Raw genomic sequence first — 18,444 nt, 5'->3', positions numbered from 1 at the left:
ACATCCCTCTCAAGAAGACTTCAGCTGAGTACAGACCGCGATACTTCCATTCGTAGCACAAGCATTTAAGCTGTCGACAACTTATTTAGCTTTTTGCACAGATAAAATGGATATGCTACCTAAGTGCATTAAGTTGGCTGCTAAAAGAAAGCTTCTCCATCGTGTCCTTAATAAGAGATTAATAGCAGATCTGGTTGCTTTGCACATGTATTCACCTGGATTAATTTTGGTGATACAGTTACGTTAAAATGGAGGAAAATGGGATGTTATACATTCAAAATCGGCATGCCAGCTGGATGCCATTCAAGAGCTCCATGTAAAAGCCAGTGGAAAAATAATAGTACCTTTTGCCTCAAAGGAGAAGGCAGTATCTGATGCCGGTTGCACTGTGCCCCTGACCTGCACCTTCAGAAGCTTAGCTAGGTAACTTCTTTGCCCTCCAATTGAAAAGACAGACAGCCACGACATTTCAGACTTCCTTCAACAAAAGAAACAAAGAAAACACTGCAAAAACCTCCCAATCTTTTGCTTGCATATTTGGCCTATTTCCTGTAGCGTAGGTGAGTTGTTTTTAGGAACAAAATGGCGACGAGCATAAGAAAGACAGACAGTAAGTAACATAATTTCAAAAAGCCAAACCCATTACAAAAGCCTGAACAGAACAACACATCTGTGAGCAATTTATAAGCATTTTTTGATCTACATTTAATACATTTTTAAAACATAAACCCAGAGGTCTAGACAGGCTTTTTGTTACATATCCAACTTAATCTCCTCAAACCTGTCAGCACGTTTCACTTTTTAAACTTGAAAAATCACGTGTTGCTGAATGTGCCATTTGCAAGTCATAAAAGCACTACATTTATACCTCTAGTAAGATCACACTTTTAGTTTTTTCCAGAGGCTTTATTTCACTTACTGGACAGTCCCCAGGCTGACTCAGCAAGCCCGTAAGCTCCAACAGACTAACTCACACGCACAATCTTGTGTCTCGCCTCGCATTGAGAATTAAGAGGTTTGAAACACAGTAGTTGCTTTAGATATGTGCAATTAATGCATATTTTCCACCTCTGTGGCAGTTTTCCCAAGAAATCCAAACGTTGCTCAGTTCCTTAAGCGACAGAAGTGAAGAGCCTCTGCTCTGGGTTCCCGCACATCCTCGGGGAAGGAAGCGGGGGAAGAGCCTTTCTTCAGTGGAGCAGCACTGACATCCAGTGGTTGGCAAACCAAATGCCAAGAAACCATAACTACGTTTTCCTTGTGTTTGAATTTTACAGCACTAGTTTCCCTGTAAGTTTTAGGCACCACAAAATGAAAACAAAGAGCCTGAGTTTCCAGACTCAGGCTTCAGTTTTAAAAGACAGGGTCGAGTAGATATGGGCATCCAGGCAAGAGCTGCAAGCTATCGAAAACTGGCACCGGGCAGACTCAAAGTACAAAAGGGTCTGTGACAAAGAGGATTTAAAGAGGTGTCAACCTCTAACTTCATCCTGCCCACGCAGGGTAGCACAGTGCCATTTCAGGTGTACCTGGCAGGCCACCTCTGGTGATATGCTGTGAATCAAATTAGCAAACAAACTCACTTTAAAAAAATATTTTGAATTCTTACTGGTAGAGCTGAGAGGACGGCAGATTGCAGCAGATATGCAGCAATGAGAGGGCAGGATCCTTAAAGCTAGCCTTGACTCTAGACACTTCATATCACTTCTCCTGACCCCAGTAAGGAGTAATTGTACGGGGCAAGAAGGAGCAGGCGAGCACAGATCTGGGCAGCGCTGCAGGGAAGAGCAGCTCTGTTTGCTTCCTTTCCTCAGGGAACTCACGGGTGAAAGGAAGCTACACCTTCAGATTAGCCCATAAATAAAACCTTCCTGTTCCCAAATCTGGTATTACCGAGCAAAAACATGGACTGACTCATCACCGGACCAAGAAGAAACCTTTTGAAAGACACAGTAGTGATCTAACGGAGGAACAGAGTAATGTTTCCTCTGACTGTTAGCCTGCATACTTAAGACATGAATTAGTCCTAATCCCTCTCCACCCCTGGGAGGGAATAGCACTGTCAGAGGCCGTGCCACATCAACGTCCCTGTCCCTCGATCATGAAGTTGTGCACCAGCCACAGCAGGAGAGGAGCCCTTTCATGGGGGACCCCTCTGCACAAGAAAATGGAGACATCTGGGCTGGAGTGCTCCTTGGCTTGAAGAAATTTCTGCTCTTCACAGCTTTGTACCATATTCATCATCTTGCTTTTGCTCAAGTGCCCCCAGCCCCACAGAAGTGATAGTGGGTGCATGGTCCAAGGACTGGAAGACCCTACAGCCTCCCTGTTAGCAACCAGCACACTTGCAGATGTAAGCTCAAATTTCCTCGGGCTAACAAAAGCCCAGGCTAGAGGCTGCTGCTTCTGGGAAAATACTCCAGCCATCGAGTAAAAATGCAAGAAGTGAACAAGGAGAGCGCCGCGACAGCAGTTTGAGGGTGAGCCCCAGCCTGATAGCTACTTAGAGGGCAGTTTGAGATCTTGAGCTAGCAGAAGTGCTTCTCATGTCATTCTGAATTCCTGACTTCCCCAGCATACCAGCACCTAAGCTCCAGAGAAAAGTAAGAGAGATTGTGGCCGAAACCAACTCTCCTTCCTGAGACTACCTTCCTCAGGTCAACTACCTAACTAGCACCTGCGCTTACCAAAGGCATGTCAGTCCCCTCTCTGGATTTTAAAGCACTGTACTTGAGTGCTGAGCCGAAAACGCAGCAGCACAGAATTCTCCAAGATAGCAGGCTTTTTTTATTCCTGCAAGCGCCCCAGCAGCTAACTCCTAAGAAGCGCCAGTCAGCTGTTCCAAGCTGAGAGCCCTGAACCAGTACAAAGCTGAAGGTCTCAGTTTAGCATTTATCCTGAAATTATAATTGACATTAAAAAATGGAATCTCTCTTCTCCATGAATATCAAACACCTCACAACTCTAAATTGTATTTTAATTTTTTTTTTTAATGTTTAAAGTGGTACGAGATTCATAGCGGTATCAATTGCCACCTACTGATAATTGCTTTATAGTGCATGCATTTTTCTCACTCTTTGAGGGGCTCTAGCACTAGCAGAGCCTAAAAATAACTTAGGAGCACTGTTTTCATTTGCAGCTTCCATTTCTAGTAAGCCCGGTTCTTATCTTATAAGGAGACACTCATTCATCAGACAGCACACTGTTTACATACTTAAATACTGAATTCAGGGCTGCTTGTTATTTTAAATCATCAATTTATTATGACTACTGCAGTAAACTGCATCTACCCTCTAAGACGACAGATCAGAGTTTCTTTCACAAAACACCTTCCAACAGTTTGTTCGTCTGCACTGTTGACACCACCAAGGTCCTGGCTGAGACTGGCTGCTTGACTGCCTGCACGTCAGAGAGATCATCGCCTAAAGACAGAAGCAGATTACAGAATGGGGCATTTTGTTAAGATATGACTAAGTAAATCTAATGTTAATACTACATTTGTTACTTATGAATCCTTATAGGACATTTTTATGCATCATCAACACTAATGTAAAATTAGAGTAGTCAACTCACAGAACAGGGGTTCTTGGAAAAGAAGTGAACAGACAACCCAAGAAGGACAGTTTGCTCAGCTGAGTATGTTTTTCCCTTCAGCAGACAGCAGCAAAACCTCGACTACACGCTACGTAACAGCTTAAAGCTACGCTGAAACAGCATTTCCTATTTTTATAATAGCTACAAGCTTTGTCTACTTCCACTCCTGAAGTAGCCTGCAGGGCTACGTGACTGAATTTCATCATTAGTGCCCCTGGAAGCACAAGCTACATCTCCTGTCATACCTCTGAAAGCGCCATGATCCAAATTCAGGGCAAGGTTTGTACAGAGACTCAAACATTAGGGCTAACTGGAAAATTAAAAGGAGTAAACTTTGCATTTTTTAATCACAAGATTCTTGCCCATAGTATGACTTGCCCAAAGCTGAAAAAGTTGAAACAATAGGGCAGGTAGGGCAGGAGAGCTGGGACAGCTAGGTGGCTAAAATAAATTCCCTTCCCTGGGGAAGGGCAAGCCACCTTACAGAGAAACGGAGCCAAACCCCTCTCCCCTCCTGTTTTGGTTTAAGGAGGTGTAGTACCTCCCCTCAAGGCCTTGAGTCCTTCTGCAGCACCGTGACACACGGCGCGCTGCCGCGGGGAGGAGATGGGCCAAGGGGATCAGGTAGGACATCGCTGTGGGCCAGCGGCACAGGAGCGGTTTGCGGCGATGCTCTCCCCTCTGACGCGGCTAGCGCTGCGTCCGCAGGAAACACGGGTAAGAAGCTACAACTCCCTGCATGTGGCAATGCTCGCCATTTCTGTGTTGAGGGGGGCACTAGTTTAGCAAGTTTTGGCTTGATGCATTTGCTTAGATACAGCTCAGAAGAGTCTGGGCTGTGAATAATTTGGGATTTATCAAACACTGACAGATTTTACCCAATAAACAAAAGGCTAGAAAGCAGCTTGGGGCAGCAGACTCAGTCCCACAGAAATACTTCATTCCCACCATGCTTTGCTCATCAGATATTAAACATTTAAGTCCCTGCCCACACTCAGCTGGACCGAATTATAACTTATATAATGCAAAGTTTATTCAAATGCGGTACCACGTTAAGTTCTGGTTAACGGGAACAAGACAGAGCAGAAGTTGTTAATTTAATTTTTTTAGTTTCACATTCAGATTACAACTCATTTGACAGAATACTTCCTCCTTTTGCCCCAAAATTTCTATGATGCAAGATGGCACCTGGAGGGTTACACAAGCAGGAAACCTCTCAAGACTCTTCTCTGCCCCTTCTTCCGAAGTCAAGGTTTAAGGCAGAATTTAAATATACTCCAGGTGCTGTGGTATACATTTTTGGGGAATAAAAGGTCCTGTTCAGTGCTCGGTCTTCTCATTGCAGTTTCATACACAGGGGTAAGTAAATCCAACTACAGACAACAGACCCAGTGCCTCTGTAAACTTCTTTGTACTCTTCGGGTGAACTATGTCTCTGTTGAAACTTAAAATTTGAAACGCTAGCAGCCACCACTAAAGAGACACAGGATCCATCATCACTGTGGTTTTCACTACTGGGACCTGAAACGTTAACAGAAAATGCTTGGTTTTGCTTTAAGGCCAAATGCTTGGCATTCAAACTGACCACAAGGAGATGCTCTGACAATACATGGCTAATTACATTTTGAACACTTTTTTTTCCCCTCCAGGAGGGTTGCCAGTAGTAAGGAAGCTGATAACCTGCAGTGAAAAGCCAGCCTTCCTGATTTAGTGTGACCACTATAATTCACCTGCTTCTCAACCCCAGCTCTCACTGAGGCACACAAAGATTTACGCACATACTATAGAATTAGTTCTCTTGGTTACAGAACAGTTCCAATGTACTATGTGGCACTTAATAAAAGATTTTCCCAAGGTACCATGTGAAATGAAACCAAGTCCCTAATGCTCCATTTCCAATGACAGATAGCAACAGTAATTACTGAAATGTTTTTTTCATATAACAGTATCAAATATATAATTTGCACAGTGCTATAATTAAGGAACTAATCACATTCCTCAAGAAAGCAGGCTCCACTCCAGCGCTTTTCTATTCAATCTCCTTAGCTACGACAAGATTGACTGGACAACTACCTACTTACTATAGGAGAAGGTATTAAATTCACATTATTTGCCCGGAGTAAAAAGGCTATCCATTTCTAATGAGCAGCCAAGATTCATCTGCCTTATTTCACACCCTAAGTAATTGTTTATAACTAAAGATCGTTCTTTTTTCGACTTAAGTCATCCAGCGCCAAAAATTTTCTATACAGTTTGATATTTTTAACAGCACTTGGACCAACCAAAGGGTCCAAGCTGTCACCATCAAGCTATGGTAGGAAAAATATCTTTACTAACAGCTCTGCTTCACTAACACACAGCTCTGTAGGTGTGTATTCTTAAGTAAAGTCAGAAGTCTTTATTTTTGGCAAGAATTCCCTTCTCTGCTTGTACTAAGAATAGTAATAAAAAAACCCAAACACACTTCAAAAGTACATGTATGGTTTTTAAATACAAGCCAATTCTCATTCCCTTTTGATTTGTTTTATAATATGTTGTGAGCTGCAGAAACAGTGGTCCAAAAGTACATTTCTATACACAAGGAACACTGTACTTAAGCAAGAAAGAGTTACTTTTTCAGGTTTTTCAACAAAAGCTTATTGCCAGTTGTCTGTTTGAAGTGAAAAGGTGACCCATGGCAACAGATCCAATTATTCAAGTACGAATTCGTATGGCCCAGGGGGCATGCCCCGTAACAGCAATAACATAATTAAAAAGGGAAAGTCAAACTGGATAATCCATAGAAGGAAAAAACACTTCAAAATACTTATTTTGCCATGGTCAGACTGACAGATGTATGTGGGTGATGCAGCTGAAATTCTGCATCACGCTGGTGATCAGACAGCAGTTATCTATTGTCATATTGGAAAAAAAAAATCTAGGAAGATATTAATTTGTCTCATGCCATAAACATTCACAATGAGTCATGACACTTCCTCTCCCAGTCAAACTACTCACATTCCTGCAACATTTGTCAAAAGAAGCTGTCAAAAAAAATTTAGCTTAAATGGAGTCATAAGACTAAAACCCTCTGGGTCAGTAAGAATAATTTGTAAGCAAGTCTTCCATGGGTTTGATAACAACAGCATATCAAGCCTGGCAAAGCATGTTGAGCACTGATCCTTTCTTACAGCCACTACAGTTAATTACCCTGGCATGAAATCTGATCAACAGTACGAACATCCCTGGCTTAAGGGCTCTACAGTACTGTAAGTTAGTTAATAGGACAGATAGGGAGTTTCACAGAGCACTTACAATATACTGTAAGACAATGCTTCTTGACTTAAATTTCGACCCAAAGTGCAACAAGCATGAGCCAAGCCCAGCAAACTATACCAATGGAAATGGCAGATGTGGATTGGAGTGTTCTACTGTGAAAGGCAACTTCACAAAGGAAAACCTGCATTGCTTCCTAGTGTTTTGGAGATAAAAGAAACTGCAAAGAGACTACTGCAACTAATGCATTGTAGATATGTATTTTTTAGAAATACTGAATATATGGAGCAACTTGCACTGCTTTGGTCTTGTATGACCAGGAGCAGCTCTTGAAATGAGCCATACACGGACAGACTCTTCTCAGGTCCACACTTGTAGTCATCAGTGGTTTGTCCATCAGGCAGTTTTCTCTCCCTTTTTGACTCTGTCATAGAGAAACCATTATTTAAATGTCTCCTAATAGCTGCCATGAGAAATTAATGATTTCAGGTGTTACAACTTCGCCAAAAAGGGCCCAGGAATGGTTTCTTTGAGGACAACCTCCCCAAAAGACAGGAACAGCCCATTCCCATGTGCAGTAAGTCAAACAGGCATGGCAGAAAGCCCAACTGCCTGCACCAGGAACTCCTGCTGGAGCCTCAGTGCAAAAAGGAAGAGTAGGGAAGGTAGATGCATGGACTGGCTACCTAGGAGTAGAGAAATAACTGCCTGAGCACATGCAGAGAGAATTAAAAACAAAGCTCCGGTGAAGTTGAAATCCATGAGATGGGAAGTGCAACAAGAAGGGCTTACAGGCAAAAGGAAGACTAAAGCAAGCATGGGTTTACTGCTGAATGAAGGACTCAGAAAAGACTGAGAAACTCAACACCTGATTTACCTCAGTCTCTACTGGTAAGGTTTGCTGTCACAGCTCCCAAGTCCCTGCATCTAGTGGCAAAGCGTACATAAGTGAAGGAATATCCACCATAGAGGAAAGGTGGGTCAGGGACCACTTCAACACAGCACAAGACCATGGGACTGGAAGGGCTGCATCAGAGGGTCCTGAGGGAGCTTGTGATGTCATTGTAAGGTCAGCATTATCATTTTTACAAGGTCTTGGTGCTTGATGCAAATGCCATGCCCGCATGCAAGAAGGAGGATCCAGAGAACTACAGCCAGCCTAATTTCAGTTCCTGGAAAGATGACAGAGTATATGCTGCTGGAAGCCACTTCCAAGTGCATGAAGGAGAAGGTGACTTAGGAACAGCCAACATGGTTTTACCAAGGGCACATCCATCATTCTGACCTGAGTTGAAAAAAAGCTTCCAACTCCAAATACCTTCTCCCCCACCAAACCAGCTATTAACCACAGCCTCTGGGAATAAAAACCATAAAGCTAAGTCCTGCAAGGATCCATTTAGGATAATGGCCTAAAAAGCAAAATGCAGTTTGTCTCTTCCTCGTCTGAAGGCGGACAGTGCACAGTGAGAACATTTAACCCTGGGATTTGTACTAATTTTTTTAAACATACTGAGATTATTATGCAACACTTTCTGCTTAGATAGTCATGCAGCAGAACTAATGTCTTCCATGAGAACATAAGAAGGAACATTTTTCATTGATTTGACATGACAGTTAACCACAGGCTTCATGCAATTTGACTTCTAAGAGTGATAATCCCTTCACTTAGGTCTCTATTTTAAACCTACTGAACTGAAACACTGACTTTGCAATAAGAGGTCTCTTCAGTTAGACTTTTACTCACAGGTCCAAATGCCACAGCCCCTTTGGCCAGCATTGTGCCTGCTTTGCCATTCCTATCTTTAGCTACATCATGGAAAGTAATAAAACAGATTGCAAGCAGCACAACAGAGGCCTGGCCGAAGGACTCATTCAGCATCTCATACCCTCAGTCATGGGGCTGAGAGGACATGGATTTTTTTTTTCCCCAGATGGAAAGAGGGAGAAAATAGCTGAATGTACCAAATTTCCAGGAAATGGCAATAAAAAGAAGCAGAACTTCAGTGCCTTGATGAGAAAATGGTGCAGAGCAGTGTGTTTTGAATTCATGGAATCACAGAATAGTTTGGGTTGGAAGGGATCTTTAAAGGTCATCTAGTCCAAGCACCCTGCAATGAGCAGGGACATCTTCAATTAGATCAGGTTGCTCATTAGTACCTGGTGAAGTTTTCGGAATTGATTAACTTTATCCAGGAAAGACTGCCTTCTCAAAAATAAACCAGATAACTAAAGTTTAAATGTGTCAGGGATCTTCTAGCATGAAGACAAGGGGAAGCCATCGACACAACCACGGAGAGGTACTGGCTGCCCAAGCAGGACTCAGACAGCACCTGTGACATGTATGGAGGAATTGGGGCACCTGAGAGGACGGAAGACACAGGCCAGAGATTTCCACTGCCTCAGGGGACACAGTAAATATAACCCGTGCTCCAGAGACTACCCTTTCGGACACCACTAGTTGGTGTTTCCAGGGGTCAGCACATCAGAGAACCCACAAGAGAAGCGGTATATTTTGAGTCCACAGCACAACGTGGAGCTCAGATGAAGACATACCTGTGTAGGAACCATGCTCTAATTGTAGCCACAACGCACTGAAGTTCTAATGCCAAGAGAGAGGTGTCCCAGTAACACCTCCTTTTGAAAAGGGGAACTATAAAGAACCGAGCAGGCTTACTGAAAAGATAAGCTAAGGGTAACATGCTTTCAGGTAGCATGGAGCTTTTTCAAAGACACCATATTAGAAGCAGAGAGTGTTTATCATTAATCATACACAAAAGGTTAGACAGGAACTAGGAAAGCCAGCATGATTAAAAAAAAGATGCTGTAAGCAGTAAGGCAGACATTCTTTAAATGCACAGGGTGGTGTTCAAACAAGGAAAACAGAAATGAGCACTAATTCAGGCAAACTAAATGTACATAATGAGATGGATTTAAGAAAACAGTTTGAGAAATAGCTTACTGAAGTATAAAACTGCTATTGAAATATTTTTTTCAAAGACCACAAGCAGGATGCCTGCCAGAGAGTCTGTTGGGCTGATAGATGATAAAAATGAAAAGAGACCACTTCAGAAGCAGGAAAGCTAAATTAAGTATTTCCGTTGAACTCTTAGCAGTGACCAACGCCAGACACCCAGGGAAGAGAACAGAAACAGGGCAAGCATGCAGTCATACTTCCCACTATATGCTCCTATCTTCAGCTCCTAAAACTTAGGGACTTTGTAATTCAGAAACAACAGATGCCAGCAGGATAGCTCCAGCAGGATGGCTTTTTCTGCCATGAATAACCTAATTCCTTTTTTATTTTTTTTTTATAAACTCAGTATTTCCAAAAGAATGCAACACAAATTGACAAACTATTGTGTTGTATAACTATTGCTGACACTAGCCTTGTTATCAAACAACAGGAGGAGGAAAACATGACACCAATTTTTATAAAAGGGCCCCGGGGAGCCCAAGAATTGTAGGCCACTAAGTCTGACTTTTGTGCTGAATAGAAGCTAGTAATAAAGGACAAAATTAGGAAACCATAGACATAGCTTTTGTGGAAGAAAGCCATGCCGCAGAAACATGTATCATCTTTTAAAAGACTCATGTGGACATGAGTGAGTCTATTAATATAGTAACAGAATTTCCAAAGCCTTTGATGAGATTCCTTGGTTTCTTTATAAGCAAAGTTCTTCATTAAAGTACGGCAGGGTAAGATGGAATATTTCTTAGATTAGTAACTGCTTAAGAAACTGGAATGAACAGACAGTTTTTACACTCAAAGGAATTTGTGACTGTAGCAGCATAAGTATCTGTGCTGGGATCCAAGTTGTCCACCTCTTCTTCCATGTCATTACTGAACAATAAAAAAAGTTCTTGGTAGTTGCAAATAAAATGAATGTAAAAAGCTGCAGAAGAATTCAAGGACACTACCCAGGCAACAAGCTGGCAGGAGAGCTCATGGCAAGTGCTAACTAATGTATACAGAGTGTTAGACTACATTTAGTGAGTATACTTGGCGACAGACCCTAAACTTGGCATTACCACTCAAAACCCCCCCAAAAAACCCTTGGCATCTAACATGGGTAGCCCTAAGCATTTTAGCTCAGGGTTGATTAAAGGGCAAATAGAATAACAGGAATAATAAGGAAGGAATACAAAATATTTATGTAGTAGCTTGATGTAGGTATCTCCAATATTCCCATATCACAGAGCGACAGAGTAACAGAGGTACATGACAATATCCGGGAGGAGAGGTTAAACAAACACCATGTTCTTCAGCCTGGAAAAATCCATTGGCTCAGAACGTCATTAATTCTAAGAGTATAAATACATTTAAAAGACAAGACCATGCACAGAGAAAGATCTATGAAGCATAACAATCCTGTTGCAATTTTTGGCTCAACTGTCCCAGTCCAATGGGTTGCCAGGAATGAAACTTAGTCCATTTTTTCTATGTTTTCTCCCAAGCATATGTTATTGGCCAGAGCTAGAGGCAAGGTAGTCCAGAAAAACGATCTCTGGTCACAGTCAATACGGCTGTATTTTTTACACTTCATTTTATTTTAAAATACTCTGGACAAGTGACTCATTATGCTGGAAAAACAACTCAGTTCTTGTTCTCCCTATCAGCAATTTTCTTTGGTCACAATTTCTTTTTTTTTTTTTTTTTTTTTTTTTTTTTGAGAGGACACACCTTGTACCTGACAGCATTCACCCTCAAACCTAGGCCCATTTTTTATTTCCCTAGTACGGTGTGTTTATCTTGAATCCAAGACCATCCAGAAACTTTATCACTCTATTTTTACTTATGCTCTACCTCTGTGCAGAATCCCAATTAAAAAAAATTTTAAAAATCCAGGGACCAATCAAATTAATATCCTTCTTCCCTAAAGCTGACATTAGTTTTATTGTAGTTCTGCTAGGAGGCAGGGACAACACGTAAAATTCAGTAGAAATGACTGCTCTTAGAAGTAAAAAGCTGCCACCTATCAGGATAATAAAAAAAGATTATTAAAGAAAGTTAAAAAAATGGTAAATATCACCAAGTTTTAAGAAAAAGCTTTCTTCCAGCAACTGTACAGAGATCTTGGACAGGGCCTGCTAAGCCTGCTCTACTTCTTCGCAACTAGAAATAAGGTGGAAAACAGGTATTGCTCCACCTAAACCCAGCCTGTGGTTCCCCTGGCCCTCCTGCAGAGTGTTGAAAGGCTGCGGTGAGATGATGCATTCTTTGAAATTTTGTACACAGATTTTTACGTATCCCCATACATCCTTGATTTTGTTTAACCAAACCTATGACCTGCTGGCATACAGCAAAAGTGTATTAATAGACTTCAACCTTGAAATAGACTGGTTAAAATCCATGAGGCAAGAGTATGAGGGAAATAATCTGATGTACCCGACAAACAATTTCAACACGCCATCCAATGTTACTCCTCTCTACAGGGCACAGCAAGAGTTAAGGCTTTTTATGGCAGCTGAGACTGCCAGAATCACCAGCAAAGTTCCTACCGAATCAATAAAGGCAGCTGGCACATCATCTTGGCAACGTGTCTGCCTCCAAAGTAAAATCTAAACATCGCAGGACTGAATCCCCCCTTTATTGGCATTTCTTCCCTCCTCCCCCTCCAGCGGGGACAAGCCCTAAGGCTACGTGGCTTTTAAGCTCAGAGACAGTTCTTGCAGCACTACTTCACTCCCAGTAGCACTGCCTGGGAAAGCATTTGGCATACTCTACTGAACAAAGCTGACTGCTTAGGGTCATGCTTAAAAATTTTGATGCTTAAAGGAGGAGAAGGCTGAGGCGAAGTCTACCTGGATTTGAATGTCTATGAATGAATAACCCAGTCTTTGCCTGCAAGATCTTCCTCAGTTAGCAACGCCAAGGTAGCGTTAGCCAAAACCAGATGATTATACTGCTCTTCAGTAGGATTAAACTGAATGTTGACCAGCCTTATCAACTAAAATGGCTTCTGGACTTACTAAATAGATCAGTGGGAGGAAAATAAATGGTGCATCCAACAGGCAATCTGCCACCCTTTTTCAGCATTTCTTGCTGGTACGGGGGGGATGAGCAGGAAAGTTAGTATGTTGATACCTGAAAGCGTATAGCAGTATCAGCCAATCTTACATTGCTTCCCCTCTCTTCTGCCATTCCCAGGAGACACACAGAGGCTGTAAACCTTTAACCTATTTAGGGCAATTGCAAGCATCACAAGTATTCAATACGTAAAATATTTGATATAAAGTTCTATGAAAGATGCCTTTTGTTCACATTGTTTTTCATGCGGTTTTGTTTGCTTGCTTAGAATATTGAGTAATAAAACTAATTTTGATTTGATCTTCTGGCTTTGACCTCCATGGAAGACTTATCTGCAAGTGTGCTTGGAGGAAACTGTTTCTAAAATTCATCTTTTCTGCTCTATCATTCACATGGCTGTCCCTCCTATTCCTCAAAATATGAGAAGTACTTAATTATTCTTTGGGAATTTCTATTTATTACTCTCCTTCAGAACAGAAGTAAAGATAAACCCTGAGATTATGCCAAAAATACTTCAGGAAGCTGAATATCTGGCAGATATGTATGTCCTCTTATGCCTTCCACCTTGAGGAAAAAGGGAGGGAGTACTTGAGCTCTGCTACCAAAGACATGGTTACCAACCTGGGCAGAGGGAGCCTGGTCCCACCTTCCTGCAACATGCTGCCATTTCTGCTTTGCTATCCTTGCAGAGCGGAGAGCGAGGAGAGGAGCATGCTTCCACCCCCCAGTCTCTCTAGGGCAGGCAGGGTCGAGGGGAGCTCTGCCAGCATGAACTCCTGGCGTCGGTCCCCCCTCTGCTCAGTCAACCACAGCCCCCGGTGGGGAAATGTGTTTTTCTCTCTGAGTTCCCTTAGCCCTGTTGCCTCCTATAAAAGGGGCCCCGATGGCTGCAAACGCCTCAGCAGAAGCGGCAGTGTCTAGTGAGTAACCTCCTGAAAGAAAACACCAACCTATGCAGGTTACCCAGACTGTTTCTTCCCCTCCAGAAGAATCTCTTTAGCACAGAGGTCCAACCGCTGACTGCAGCGAAGGAAGGAAACCGAAGTGAACTCTACGACAGCCAACGCCTCCTCACCACTGGCAGCAGACAGCCATGGTCCTCTCTGACTGCCGGCAAGCGGAAGCCTTTAGTAAGTCACCTGAGGAACACGGCACGAAGAAGGGAGGGAGACGCTGTACTCTGTGCACCTCATTCACTTTCAATGAGTGCACACCAGGTAGTAAATTCAGGCAGCCGTACGTGCCGGGACGTGAGTCAGGCTCACAGCTGGCCAATTCTCTCCTATCTTGCAAAATGGAAAAAACACTCACTATAAAAGGCCTCAGTAACTGGCCAGTAACCAACCAAACAGATCAGCTGCCACAGCTGGAAACATACGTACAACCCAGAGGTTGGCATCCAATCCAGGGATCGGCGTAGCTCCATTGCCAGGGATGAGAGGGAAGTGAAAACAGGCAAGTACCTCATTTCCTATTTAAAGTCATACACCCTCCCCTCCAAATGCAGAAACACCCAAAGAAACCCAAAACTCCCTACCAATCAACGGGTTTTTGCACAGACTTGTACTTCGCTGGTGTTTAAGAAGGAAAATTGTATCAAACGCAGGTTAGCCTGAAAGTGAATTTGGTTCCAGCATGTATCAAAGATCAGAAGAGGCTGTGAAAACCTGTTAGTAATCATTGAGCAAGTGTTAATAACTTCCCAGAATTTCTCCACACCAAAGTAGACACCCTCCCAGCAAGTAAAAAAATGTTTTTTTCTAAGATTGCTTTTTTATGACAAATGTGGTGAGAAACTGCCAGAAGACTACTCTTCTGTCAGCTCCAAACCCCAAACACCACTACGACAGATCTGGATTTCTCTTAATGAAGGTAATTAAGCACAGTTGTTTAAAGGCAACAATATTTCTGTGTTTCCATTTTTTTTTTGTTCATTTTTCTAAAGCATTGGGGTGAAACCAAAACTGAATAAACTAACTTGTAGTATAGGAACTTCTGTGTGATGTAATACAAGAAAATAATTCTTTCCTAAAAACAAATCTTAAGAAGTTACGGATTAAGAAGATATGACTATGAAGACTGTGGCTGGACCTGGAACATGCAAATACATGCAATTAGGCCCTAAAACAGAAGACTGCAAGAGATAAATGAATATAGATTAAGTATTCATGAAAGGAATAATTGGAACAGCATTAACAATAATATATGGAAACATTTGGTATAGTACAGCACTCTTGCCTGTCAGGACAAGAAGCCTTAAGTATTTGGCCTTACAATTAAGATATATGGAAAGAAAGTAATTAAATCCCATAAAAACAGAACTAAAAGAAAACAAAAAGTTTGCTTACTCTTCTTGACGCAAGTCATTAACACTCCGATCTAGTGAGATCATATCACTTGCCACCATATTAAACCCAAACTCTTTAATGCTGGCTTGAATGGATTCTTTGTAGTCTGGTCCTAAAACATATGGCTTCGCTTCCTCTCCAGGGCCACCAGCAACTCCGTGAGGCTCGGGCTCTTTGGGTTCAAAATTACCAAGGACTCCAGGTCGTAAAACAGGATCTCGGTATACAAATGTCTGAGGCTTAAATGTGAGATACTGCCTCTGGATGATGTTTTGCTGTTTGTTATCACCACCACCATGATGATGTAGTTCATTTTTGGCCTTATTTTTCCTTCGAATGGATTCCAAGTCCACTTCCACACCTTCAACATGAGGCCAAGGTACCACAGGTTTGAATTTCTCATTTCTGAGTCCATGGTCTCCTTTGTTTGGCATGGGTCTGTTGGCTTCCTTGTCATCCTATATGTACACACAGAGAAACAACAGGAGATCATATAAATTGATGACTCGTTATTTATTTAAACCCAGTATCTTAATGCATGGAGAGTTGGTTCTAAATATATGTTAAGCAAGAAGGGAGAAATCTCTGGTAAGGGGCTGAATGAACATGTTTTACTAAAGCAACCGGCTGCTGGAGAACATCACCAGCTGGTGTCCATACTTACCTTGGTGAGGTGGGTCCTGGAAACGGCCTAAGGCCCAAGGCATTCCCAAAGACCAAATACCCACGCAGGACATGTTAACTTAAACATAGTTCAAGCTGAACACCAAACCAACACGCCCCAGCAGGGAGCATCGACAGAGCATTTTCGGAAGGAGAGGGTGGTTCGGAGGCAGACAGTGCTGCACTAGAGGACAGTGCCCCTGGGGCCACTCTTGGACACAGGGTGTTTCTGAGGCTAGGTGTATCAGCCCCAGGGCCTCAGCGCTTGCCAGATACGGCCTCAACACGCTCCGGCGCTGGGACAGAGTGCCATGAGTACGTGTAATCTGGCACGGACATCAGCGGCAGCCCTGAGCCACATCTAATCCCCATCCTGCACCCCCTCACCTTGCTCCCACCAAACATTACTCCCTCTGCTGTGACCCCAGCGCTGTTTTTAGAGCCGTGAGGTAAGCTGAAGGCAGCAGGGATAGCGGGCAAAAACGAGGTGCAGCCTTGATCTGATCTGCTGCATGGCCGCACAGACCTACCCGCCTGGGGCGGCAGAGAGCTGCCGCAGGCACTGGCATCTCCTGCGTCCTTGTTGAAAGCAACTTTACTATTTCACAGGACTCCTCCCTGCCTCCCCACCAAGATATATGAAGTTCTGACCGAGAAGAAAGGCTGGGATTTTGAAAACTGCTGGGCATTTTCAGTGATCAGCAAGGTTGGTGGGGTTAGAAGAGCGGGTGATTTTGGAAAAAAACTAGGCAGAAAGGCTCTGAAGTGTCCAAGCGTGAAGTGTCCAGAATACCAGAGCCTCACCCATGAACACTCCCCAAAACATACAGTCACTGCTTTTTCCAATACTACTGTCCAAGAGGACAACAGGGAAACATTGCTGAAAGTTCAGGTTTAGTGCTAAAATTATCTATTTGTAAGCAAGAACAGATGTTGGATCACACTGAAATCTGCAGAGAACACCACACACATTTTAGCAACATCTCACTACTCACAAACACATAATCAAACAAAAAAAAAAGAGATCAGAAGGACGTCACCTACTCAAACCTGCTGGGGGCAGGTTATCAGAGTTGGATTAGGTTTCTCAGAGGCTCGTCCAGTCACACCCCAAAAACCTCCAGTTTCTCTGAATAGTTGCTTGACTAGTCTCACAGTGAAGGTACTTTTCCTCATACCTCAGTAGGTTTCTCATGTTGCATCTTGTGATGATTGCCTCTTGTCCTTTCAGCGTGCACCCCTCAGAAGCTTTTATTTCCATTTACTCTGTAACCTCACTTTTGAAGGTGAAAAGATGCAATTAGATTTCCCATTAGACTTTTCTCCAGCCAAACCAAGCCAAGCTCCTCCACCTTTTCCATGCCTGTCATGTGCTACAGCCCTCTAACCTCCTTAACAAATGCAGAGGACCTAGAAAAGATCTGCTAACATCTCTTCTGTGCTGGGCAGTGCAGGAGGAGAAACCAGACACAGTGCTCCAGACACAGGCCTGTTAATGTTATGTGGTGGAAAACAAACCACATCCCTTTGCTTGGTGGCTAAGCTCTTCCTAGTGCAACCCATTACGCAGTTCGCCTTTACTGCGTCAAGGGCACATTGCTGACTCATGTCCATGTTCAACTAAATCACATGATACTTACTACTACCTTACAGTATTTCTCTCACATATCATTCTGCATAATAAAACTTCAGAAATTAAAAAAAATCCGGTATAAAATAGGCCTAGGTTAACATGACAACGGGAGTCAGACTGCCTCCAATTCAAAATAATAAAGTTTCTAATTCAAGAAACTTTCTGACCTCTCTGCTCGTTCTAGTTTAAACGGGGAAGATGTACAAAATAGGAGTGTTATATTATTCTGTTCTTCCATCACTGTTTTTTGAGGAACTCAAAAGCCAGCATGAGAAAGGGAAGGATAAGGGCACGTGAAAAGGCTCATTTTGCAAGGAGGGAGAAGGCTGCCATTGATATAAATAAAATCCTGAGAGGACTTTTGAAAAGAGCATCATCTCACACTTACTCTAGAAATCAAAAGGAAGGCTTTGCCACTCGACTGTCAGAACATTGCTGAGCACCTAGCTCTTACCAACTCGCATCTAATTCCTGCTCCAAGTGCGGAGGCAGCTATAACAGCCAACAAAATGGTGGACGTCATCGGAAGGATGCTTAAAAGAGAGCATAATTTTGACTGCATAAAATTTTTAGGCATTCATGTCTTCAGTAGTATCTAGTTCTGGTCTCCGCATCTCAAAAGGAATTGGAGAAAGTACAGAGTAGGGCAACCAGAATGAAGGAGGTGGTGGACAGGTGCCTTAAGATGAAATTCCAGAAAAGGACGGCTTTTCATCTTAAGACTCTGCAGTTTGGAGGTATGATGGCTGAGGGGTACACAACTGAAGTTTAGAAAATCATGAAGGTGATGGATAAACTGAATGGAAAACAATTGTTTACCCCAGGTACAAGAACTGGAGACATTTGACAAAATCGATAGGAGATCAACCAAAAGATGTTCTTTGCACAGTGTTCTCTTGGAATGTGCTGCACGGGAGGCTATG

General features: G+C 42.8%; 1 protein-coding gene across 1 annotated transcript in view; it reads right to left on the bottom strand.

The window, feature by feature from the left end:
- The window catches only part of GALNT7 (polypeptide N-acetylgalactosaminyltransferase 7), a 29,121-nt gene extending 11,077 nt beyond the window's left edge, over positions 1-18,044 (bottom strand). The window contains exons 1-2 of the mRNA XM_010285822.1: positions 17,976-18,044; positions 15,226-15,683 (exon numbers count right to left, since the gene is read on the bottom strand). Coding sequence (XP_010284124.1) covers positions 15,226-15,683; positions 17,976-18,044 — 527 coding nt within the window. The remainder of the gene's footprint in view (positions 1-15,225; positions 15,684-17,975) is intronic.
- Between the last annotated feature and the right edge of the window lie 400 nt (positions 18,045-18,444).

Source organism: Phaethon lepturus, unplaced genomic scaffold (genome assembly GCF_000687285.1).
Source record: "Phaethon lepturus isolate BGI_N335 unplaced genomic scaffold, ASM68728v1 scaffold11184, whole genome shotgun sequence".
Lineage (NCBI taxonomy): Eukaryota > Metazoa > Chordata > Aves > Phaethontiformes > Phaethontidae > Phaethon > Phaethon lepturus.
The sequence above is the reverse complement of the archived record's forward strand: the minus strand, read 5'-3'. Positions and strand labels throughout refer to the sequence as shown.